The 9778-nt window shown below is 38.6% G+C and overlaps 2 protein-coding genes across 2 annotated transcripts in view; both read left to right on the top strand.

Annotated features, from left to right (window-relative positions):
- LOC118328751 (odorant receptor 131-2-like) overlaps positions 1-5986 on the top strand; it is a 6566-nt gene extending 580 nt beyond the window's left edge. Inside the window, exons 2-3 of the mRNA XM_035662649.1 lie at positions 2385-3220; positions 5920-5986. Coding sequence (XP_035518542.1) covers positions 2424-3220; positions 5920-5986 — 864 coding nt within the window. The 5' untranslated portion in view covers positions 2385-2423. The remainder of the gene's footprint in view (positions 1-2384; positions 3221-5919) is intronic.
- Positions 5987-6032: 46 nt separating this feature from the next.
- Positions 6033-8576, top strand: LOC118328750 (odorant receptor 131-2-like). Its single transcript, XM_035662648.1, has 4 exons — positions 6033-6133; positions 6581-6719; positions 7248-7673; positions 8319-8576. The coding sequence occupies exons 1-4, from the start codon at positions 6069-6071 to the stop codon at positions 8574-8576; spliced, it is 888 nt and encodes a 295-aa protein (XP_035518541.1). The 5' UTR covers positions 6033-6068.
- The last annotated feature ends 1202 nt before the right edge of the window (positions 8577-9778 follow it).

Below are 9778 nucleotides of genomic sequence, written 5' to 3'. Positions count from 1 at the left end.
TAATAATAAAGATAATTAATCACTAAGGATTAATAAACACTCGTAAATGGGGCACCACCTCCGTTGTCTGCTGCGTGGAATAATCCGGAGGAAATTAAACCACAGATCAAAAATCAAAATCAATTGTAATATTCGACTATTAATATTCAATCTTCATGTTTCTAAGTAAGTGGAATTCTTTCACGATCCTCGATTTCCCGCATAAATCAAAACTGCACAGACTCAGACATATGGTTATATCATATTTATTTACTAGACTAGTGCAGGGTAAATAGAAGTAATAAAGTAGACCCACAAATGACAACAAACAACAGGAAAATGTGACAGTAAATTAATTATTGATATTAAGTGATTCAGAAGCGATGATTGATTTTGTGATCGGTGGCAGTAAGTTTAAAATTTTTACGAAAGTAACTTTAATATTACATGCCTAATCAAAAATATTAATTCTCTTAAAAACTGAATGGTGGAGATTAAAGCTTACAGACAGACACCAACTCTTTCATTGTGTGTTGAAACCCAGCAGGGCAGGGTATGCAGTTTCAGCCTACTTGTCGTAGATAAGGCTTTTGGAAGGATTTCCAGGCTCTTATCTTTCAGGCTGCTTGGACTGCAGGGCTGCGGTCCAGAACCCCCCGGTCCAAGAACGCATCACCACGGTACCAATTCTCTTCAGGAGGTCCTAGTTTGGGCGATTTGCACGCGGTTCGCTTGAGGGCAGATGGCTGGAGAATAAATGTCTATTGTCCGGCAGGAAAAACTCTTTGAGCAGTGGATTTACTGCGACGTTCCCTTTTGGCGTATGACAAAAGTCTTTAAAACTTTAAGACGTGGTTTGGTCTTCAGCTTTAATTCCAGAATCTCTTCTTCAGAATAAACAGCTACTTGAGAAATGTTACTTCAGCGCCGGCAAGTTGTTACGAGAGTTTAAATAATGAGTCTTAAAATATATTAATAAAAGTAAATTGAAGCAGAAAAAACACGAAAAAACAAGTGAGAGGTAAAGAGGGTAAAGCATAAAGAGGTAAAGGGGTTTAACGAGTAAGGAGTGGCCGGAGCTTCATCCTTATTTTAAATCTTTGTTCTAAGAGGCGGAACTGGACGAGAAGGCTGACTTCGCGCGTCCCTTCCTCTTTGGTGACTTATCTGTTTTGATAGAAGTAACTTTTAACTATAATCATCTTTTAAAGTTCTCTAGATCCATAATTCCACCGTTCACACATTCACCATGAACTTTGTTAGATAGTTACATGTGTATCATACATAATTTGAACCAACGTCCGTTTGGAAATAACCCTTACGTTATACCAGAATCTTACCAATAAGGTGCAGCATGTTGGCTCCATTAAACATTCAGACCATTTTATACCATGATTTTGTAAACTCAGCTAATTTTAAGACCATAAACATCAGACAGCATTACATTTGTGTTCTTGCTCTATTCTGATGTTAATATGTAAATTTAGGAGAAGCTGAAACTTTATCTTTAGTACTTTAATAGGATAAACGAATATCCAGTGTGAGTTGCTCTGCTGTCAAGACTGGGAGCACAAGGCTTATCAGTATTGGAATCGTCGGGGCTCACCTTGGCTCGCTCGTAAATCACTTCGTTTAAAACAAGACAATGAGTATACCAGATGCTGGGGATCCAAAAGGAGTTTTCTTCTTTGGAGGTAGAACTTGTCAGACTAACAGGAGTGTGAACACACTTCAAGGACTCTAATCCTTCTATTTTACAGTTCAAAAAGGACTTATTATCACACTTCTGCAAGAACAATATTAGTTTTTCACGAAACTGAGCAATAAAGTGTCCCTTTTTTATCTGTGGAAAGAAGGTTAAAAGTCGTAAACACGACAGTCTTCTTCCTGCCTGGCACGGCACAGTCTTTTATCTCCTTTTCCTGGGTCAAAGGTCAGAGAAAGAGGCCTTCTGACTCCTGATGGAACAAAATTAAACATTGAGATTATTGTTTTATTTATTAATTGGCATTAAGAGACAAATGAAAAATGGTCTCTTGCTAGACTGAAGACGAGGACAAGGTCCTACAATGTGCTATTATCAATTAACATGTTGATCATTTTCTTGATTAATCAATCAGTAGTTTGGTGCATAAAAATATTAATCACTGTTTCCCAAAGTCCAAGGTGACGTCCTTAAATGTCTCGTTTGGTCAACAACCCAAAGATATTCAGTTTACTGTCACAGAGGACTAAAGGAACCAGACAATACTCACATTTTAGAAGCTGAAATCAGAAACAATTAGTTGATTATCTAAATAGTTGCAGATGAATTTAACAGTCAACAACTAATCAATTAATCGATTAATCGTTGCAGCTCTATCTAACTGTCCCACTATGTTTTTCACTCTTTTGTCTTCCCACAGACTTTTTATGAAGACCCTCGTTACATCCTCTTCATCCACATGGTGATCAACGACGGCATCCAGCTGACTGTCACAATCACACTTTTTGTCCTCAGCTACATCTTCTACAAGATTAACGTCTCTTTCTGCTGCTTCTTCATCCTGGTGGCGGTCTTCACCACCAGAAACACCCCGGTCAACTTAGCGAGCATGGCCATAGAACGCTATATTGCCATTTGTGAGCCTTTACGCCACAGCCAAATCTGCACAGTGAAAAGGACTTACATTGTCATCGGGTTGATTTGGTTTATATGTGTGGCTCCAGATATTACAGATCTGTTTGTGACGCTGGCAACGGAGTCCCTGAGCTTCTTTCATGAGTCTGTGTTCTGCTTGCGCCAGAATGTGTTCAAAGACCCGATCCTGGCATACAAAAGACAGGTCTTTGATATCATCTACTTCTCCTGTGTGTTTCTGACTCTGGTCTTCACCTACTTGAGGATCCTGTTTGCAGCCCGGGCCCTCTCCACAGAGAAGACGTCAGCCCAGAGAGCCAGGAACACCATCCTGCTCCACGGGGCCCAGCTGGCCATGTGCATGCTGTCCTACATCTCCCCGAATGTGGAGGTTTTTCTGCATCTAATCTTCCCCGGCCGAATCCTAGAAATCAGATATGCAAACTACCTGATCGTCTACATCCTGCCACGCTTCCTGAGCCCAGTAATCTACGGTATTAGAGACAAAAAGTTCAGGAAGTACCTCAAGATGTACCTTGTGAGCAGCCGCTACAGGGTCAAACTGCGGACAGTGGCCCCCGAGCTGGCCACTGTCAAAGATAGCAGGACAAAGATTAAACAGTAAGAGGGTTTAAATAAAAGGTATTTAGTCTCTAAAGAAATGAACCTTCTGATTGTAAATAAAATCTAATCATTAAATTTATAGTCATAATGAAGTTTATAGAAATGGAAGCCTGTTAAATGGCAGTAAAAAAAATAGGATTTATGTATTTTATATGTGAATTTCCCACAATAAAAATATGGAAAATATAACTGTCCTGTCAGTCCTGTGTCATGAGGCTTTAAATGACACATTTAATGGTGACAGCATTAACATTGTTAGATGGTGATCGAGAGCCAACAGAGGTTTTAATTTTAACCAGATTGTTAGAGCCAATACTGATGTCAATATTTAGGAATTTTAAAAATCACATATATTCCAATATTGTTTTATCAATATAATTTGAAATTATAAAGACACAACATAAACAAAAAAATGTTCATATGGATCCTTCAGATTTTATTATCTGTGACCAAGATTCATACAGAGTGGGATTCGAGTGGTAATCAATAACACTCTCTAAGGCGCCCACATCTATAATGCATTATAAACATACTCTAGATTTTATTCACTTTACTTGAAGCTAGCAATCACCACTTAGAGTGACTTATAACCGGCTTGTAATGTATTATATCTGTGTATGCCTCAGGAATTTTATTACTTTACTTTAAGCACTTACAGTACCTGATAATCACATTTTAATGCATTATAACAGCGATTATATTGCATTATACAAAGGTCATAAAATGTTACAACCTTGCTGAAAGTGAGTGATATAGTTAGTGATATAATGGTATGTCTATATTGCATTAAAATGCATAGAAAGGGAAAAATGTACTTGTGGGTAAACTATGTAATGGTGACACATGGTGAGTTCAGCATTTCTGTACCTCAGGTTCTTCTGACTTATTGGCCGACATGATCCGATTTCTGCATTAGTCTAATATCGGCCACACACAGATACCAGACACTCTGGAGGTGGATCTGTAGCAGCACACACACTGATCTCCATCTGAAACAGACAAGACGCCCCCTAGTGGCACAAACCATTTCCTAACAGCTACACAGCATGTCTATCACTGCAGGTTCACTTTTGTTCAATAAAATTATCAAATAAAATGAATACAGTTGATCATTAATAACTCTATCTATGTAATTTATTAGTGTACAAATCACAAGGAAGTGTGCAGGAGACAGACTGACACAGTATGCTTCACCATACAGACCCATCATCTTAATCATTAGTTAGAAATATACTGGCCACCTGCAAAAGATAAACATGCTTGAACCTTAATAGGTTTATTTGATTGTAGTATTTGTATTTGGGGGGGTTAGTTGCTTTAGATTTTATTTGGAGAATTATTTTGTCCAGCCATCTGCCTCCCTGAATCCTGAATGCACCTAAAGATGCATGTTGGATTGTCTGTTAAATAAAAAATCAATACTCTAACTAATGTTAATATTAATTGACATGTATTCTACCACTTATCCATCCTATTACTGCCTGAGATAATGATGTCAGATCTAAAGTCACCTAATGCTCATTACATATGGATTACAGGGATCCATAACATCATGACCTTTACCCTATCCCTATGACGACCTGATCAATACACACACACACACAGAGGAATACATCCTTATAAATGAGACAACAGGCTAGAGAAGGTTGCTGACACTGTCAGTGACTCACCAGGTGAGAGAGGGCTCTTTCAGTGACATCGTTACTACTTTGTCTCAAAAGCTTTGGGATGCCGCTGATATTGATGTTACTATAAAGGCAATAAGTTTAGTTTCTTCTTTGGTTTTTAAAATGTTTGAAGTGGTTTTATGTTGGACTAAAGCTGCCTGACTGCATTTTTATTAATAGTAATTAATATTTAAGTGTATAATATGTGAATCTGCTGCATCAACAGTGAAACGAGATAATCATTTTAACGTGAAGTCACATGTTGACTTTTCTCTGATCTAATGAAATCCTCACTTTCATTTTCAAGTGAATATTTATGAGCCACTCAATGAGATATGTTTTAAAGTTTGATATATATCTCTTATATATGAGACTATTAATATATTTGTGTAATGTGAACAGGATTTCAATTATAGTATTTCTAATACAGATGTTTAGATTTTGTTATACTTTTTAATATCAATTTAACACATTATTTCACTATTATTTGTCAAAATAAAAACTTTGCAAAACTGCAACAAAATGTGAATAATCCAGAATAATCTGTGAAACATCATTTGAGAGCAACCCCCAAATTAAAATGCTGTTCATGTCAAAAGTTCTTATAGTTTAAAGTGTTTTCTTTGTTCTTCTTGCAGATTTGAGCCATGAACTCTGACAAAGTGTGAATGGGATATCTGTGGTTGTATGTGTGACCGGGTAAGGATGTCTATATATTTGTTATGTTAAAATATGTCATTATAGCTGTGTAAAAGTTTATATACTCATCTATGTTCCTTATACCGCATGTCTTTTGTGTCTCTTGCTATACGTATATATACATATATATGTTATTATGCACATACAGTGTGGTCTGCACATGTTTTAAAACATGTCCCTTGTACTGTATCTTTTCATTGTTTGGTATTTAACATCCAGTTAAAACTAAATTAGGTGTATAATGCACCCTAAACAATAAATAAATACAATTATGTATGTAATTATGTAATTATTTGTGTGTAAACAGATTTCCTGTCTGTGTTCCTTCAGATTATGTGGAGGAAACTTTGATGATGCTCAACTCAACTTCTGGTCCGCTGGACCTGCTGATGAGTAATTCCAGCTTTGCACTGACAGGGGGCGCTGTGGCGGTGCCTAAAGACAGCTTCTCTAATGCTCTCACCAAGAACATAGTGGCCATGCTGGTGTGGCTGGCCCTCAGTGTCATCAACGGCAGCATGGTGCACACCTTCCTGCAGCACAGGTAGACAGTGACACTGGGTTATACTTCTGTTTCAGGACACAATGTGCAACTGTTCCTCAACACCAAAGTTATTATAGTTAAATAAAACTTAAAACTAAAAATGTGTGACCTGATGATGATTAGAACATTTTTTAGAGGCAGCCCTACCTCAGACACACACACAAACTCTCAAATGTGAATATGTTCTGCTCTCTTTAGTCCTCTATGACAGTAAACTGAATTTCTTTGGGTTGTGGACATTTGAAGATGTCACCTCGGCTTTTGAGTGATTGACTGATAAACATTTTTTGACCTTTTATGTTTATAGATCAAACAACTAAAAAGATGAATCAAGAAAATTATTAACTGATTAATCGATAAAGAAAATCATCTTTAGTGTCAGTCCTGCTTTATTCATACTCATACAAGTGTCCATCTCTCTCAGCTCCTGTTTATCTTTGACTCTAGATGCTTCTATGAGAACCCCCGATACATCATGTTCATCTGCATGGTGATCAACGACGCTCTGCAGCTCAGCCTCGTAACAGCTCTCTACGTGGTCAGCTACATCTTCAGGAAGATCCACGCCTCTGTCTGCTGCTTTCTGGTGAGTCTCTCACACATCAGCTTTATGCCCACTGGGTTCTGTTAAACCCCTTCCACGTGTCAGGAGACGTATATCAATAAGTGATGACAGTGAATTTAAACAACACAGGATCTCAGACTAAAACACAGGGTTGCATAAGTATATAAGTATAAGGTCATTAAGGCAAGAAAGAGAGGAAGAAGTAGTCACATATGTCTTAAACACAACATCCTACTGTATCTCACCTATCGTGGATACTCATGTATGAATTCCCTCCACACAGCATCTGTTTGGTGAAATGCTCCTGTAGGGATCCAGGTTAGACTCTACCACAACTAAAGAAACAAATTCTCAATAACTAACATGTTCATGCTTTTTAAAAGTTGTTGTAGCCCTGCTGCACTAAGAGTGTGAAGGATCCAATATTTTATTACAAAATTCTAAAACTTGTTGGAACAGAAATATACAGCTCTCACAAATAGAGTCAGTGAGCTTCATCATTCCTGCTCCTCTTAACCTTAACATCCACACCTCCACTGTATCCCTCAGATCATGACAGCGGTCCTCACCACCCGCTCTACCCCTCTCATCCTGGCCGGCATGGCCTTGGAGCGCTACATCTCCATCTGCTTCCCCTTGCACTACAGCCAGATGTGCACTGTCCCTCGCACCCTCCTCCTCATCGGTGTCATCCTCATCCTCACCGCCACACCGCCCATCTCTGACCTCCTCATCACCATCGTCAACGAGCCTCTGAGTTTCTTTCACACCACCATTTTCTGCGACCACCCGCTTCTCTTTCGCCACCAGTCCATCTACTACAAGAACTGTGTGTTTGACGGGGTCTACCTGTCCTTTGTGGCTCTGACGCTGCTCTACACCTACTGCAAGATCATGCTCACAGCACAAGCTGCCTCTACGGGCCTGGCCTCCGTGAAGAGAGCGAGGAACACTGTGCTGCTTCATGGGGTGCAGGTGGGTATTCCTGCGCAGAAATTAACTCCAACTTTCTCATGAAGGAGATTTCTATGTATTTTTATACTATAAACATTATTGACTCCTCTCTGAGCTTGTTAGCAGGATTTTAAACTTCCATACAATAAATGAACAATACTCAATATATCTTTCTGTTTCCAGCAGTGTAGACACAGGTTGACATCATTGGTTTGCAATGTGCAACTTTAGGAAGAACTTTCTGTTATTGATAAAAGGAATTGATAAGCCTGGGGAAATACGATTCCGATTTCTATAGCAAGCAGCACAGAGTAAGAGAGAAGAATCATCAACAGCAATGTCTAGAACTGTTTAACATGTAAACAACTTAAATATTCTTTAATAAAGTTGTTTGTTTAAGAAAGCAGCCTTCTGAGTACCTCTCTATAGTATATGCATATGATTAAAGATGGACTGATAGCTCAGTAGTCAGTACTTTGATACCCTCGTGCTTCCTCCTGTAAAGGCCTGAATGTCCTAAAGAATACAATAGAATTACACATTAATTTTTGTTTTGATATCTGCATTATATATCGTCCATTGGGCGCCCTGCTCATATGAGCATCAGCCATTGAGAACCCATATTGGTCGACTACTAATTAGGATGTTTCTGTCCTTTTGTTCCAGCTGCTGCTGTGCATGCTTGCCTTTGTGGTTCCTTCCCTTCAGGCCGCTCTCATCTCCCTCTTCCCCCTCTTCAGCCTGGAGATTCGTTACATCTTCTTCCTGGTCGTCTACATCATCCCCCGTTTCATGAGCCCTGTGATCTACGGTTTCCGGGACGAGCAGTTCAGGAAGTACTGGACCCAGTACCTGTCTTGTAAGAGCCAAAGAACTGCTAGGGTCAGACCGGTGATACTGAAAGTGAACCTGGAGGTGAAATAACCACATCAGTTCCTCAAACCGCCACTTGAGTCAATCTCCAAAAGGTCTCATATTAAACTTTACAGCAGAAATAAACACGCTTACAGCCTGGAACAAAAGATGTCCTGGGTTTCTATATGTGGGGTAAACTTTTATATAATCATTATTTATATCATCTGTTTAAATTCTATTAAGTTTAATTATAATAAAGTTATAGTAATTAAGAGCATGCTGTATTGGGTGACAGGTGGGTGTCACACAGGGTTCTGTTTTCAGTAACCAGCCTTCATTCAGCCTCAGCTTCACATACATGTGGAGACGCCACTTCTTTGCCCACTTTTGGATTAGCCGGGTGCCGGTCGAGTCCAGACTGCCAGGATGGCGAAGGCCAGAGTCGACCTCACTGAGGCCATTTTTAATTATACAGTCTATGTGAATGTACAAATTATTTATTCTCATTAAAGATACAAACATATTTTTAAACATGTAAATATCATCATTCACACACTATTGTATGCATGCTGTGCATATTGTATATACTGTCATATCCACCAACCTCATTTATATAAAGAAACCTATAATAAATGATTGATTGCAGCATCCTTTGCACTATACTGTCATACTGTCTACAAATGATATGTTTGTTGTTTACCTGGCTAATAAAGGTGACTCTGATTCTGATATACAGGCCAGTTTTACTCGACAAGACCCGCATTCGGTAGGCCAACAGTGAGCAGCACAAAGCAAACATGAGTATTCACCTTGTTTGGGTCCAGTCAGGCGTTTTATAATCCACACACATGGAAGCTTTAATGAGTTCATATAATGGAGAGAGTGCAGTAGTTGGTAAAATATATATATGAGGAATAATGTCCTTTTTTTGTGAGCGGTAGTTCTGTTTAAACAAGAGAGGTCAGAACAGGATCAGTGGTTCTTTTAGAGAGAACTGATTTAAAGTTTGTACATGACTTACTCTTCACAACAGTACTGTAGAGTAGATTACCTCATTAAATGCAAAGTAAAGATCACTCATGGACAACTGAAAATCTCTCTTTCATAGATACATCTAAACATCAAACTGTATTGTATTCTACTATTTTTTATTATCAGTGAATCCATCAGTTATGTTTTCGATTAATCAATTCTTTTGTCTATAAAATGTCAAAATGCCAATCACAGTGCAGAGTGAAAGTGACAATCTAAATTGTCTTGTTCTCTCCAAA

This window comes from Morone saxatilis, unplaced genomic scaffold, assembly GCF_004916995.1.
Source record: "Morone saxatilis isolate NCDOM2014 unplaced genomic scaffold, NCSU_SB_2.0 Contig18, whole genome shotgun sequence".
NCBI lineage: Eukaryota > Metazoa > Chordata > Actinopteri > Moronidae > Morone > Morone saxatilis.
Note: the sequence above shows the minus strand (reverse complement) of the source record. Positions and strands in the feature narration are given on the sequence as shown.

Coding starts and splice junctions, on each gene's coding strand:
- LOC118328750 (XM_035662648.1), top strand. CDS start 6,069: ATGCTGGTGTGGCTGGCCCTCAGTGTCATCAACGGCAGCATGGTGCAC. Junction 6,720..7,247: donor CCTCTGTCTGCTGCTTTCTG/GTGAGTCTCTCA, acceptor TGTATCCCTCAG/ATCATGACAGCGGTCCTCAC. Junction 7,674..8,318: donor TGCTGCTTCATGGGGTGCAG/GTGGGTATTCCT, acceptor CTTTTGTTCCAG/CTGCTGCTGTGCATGCTTGC.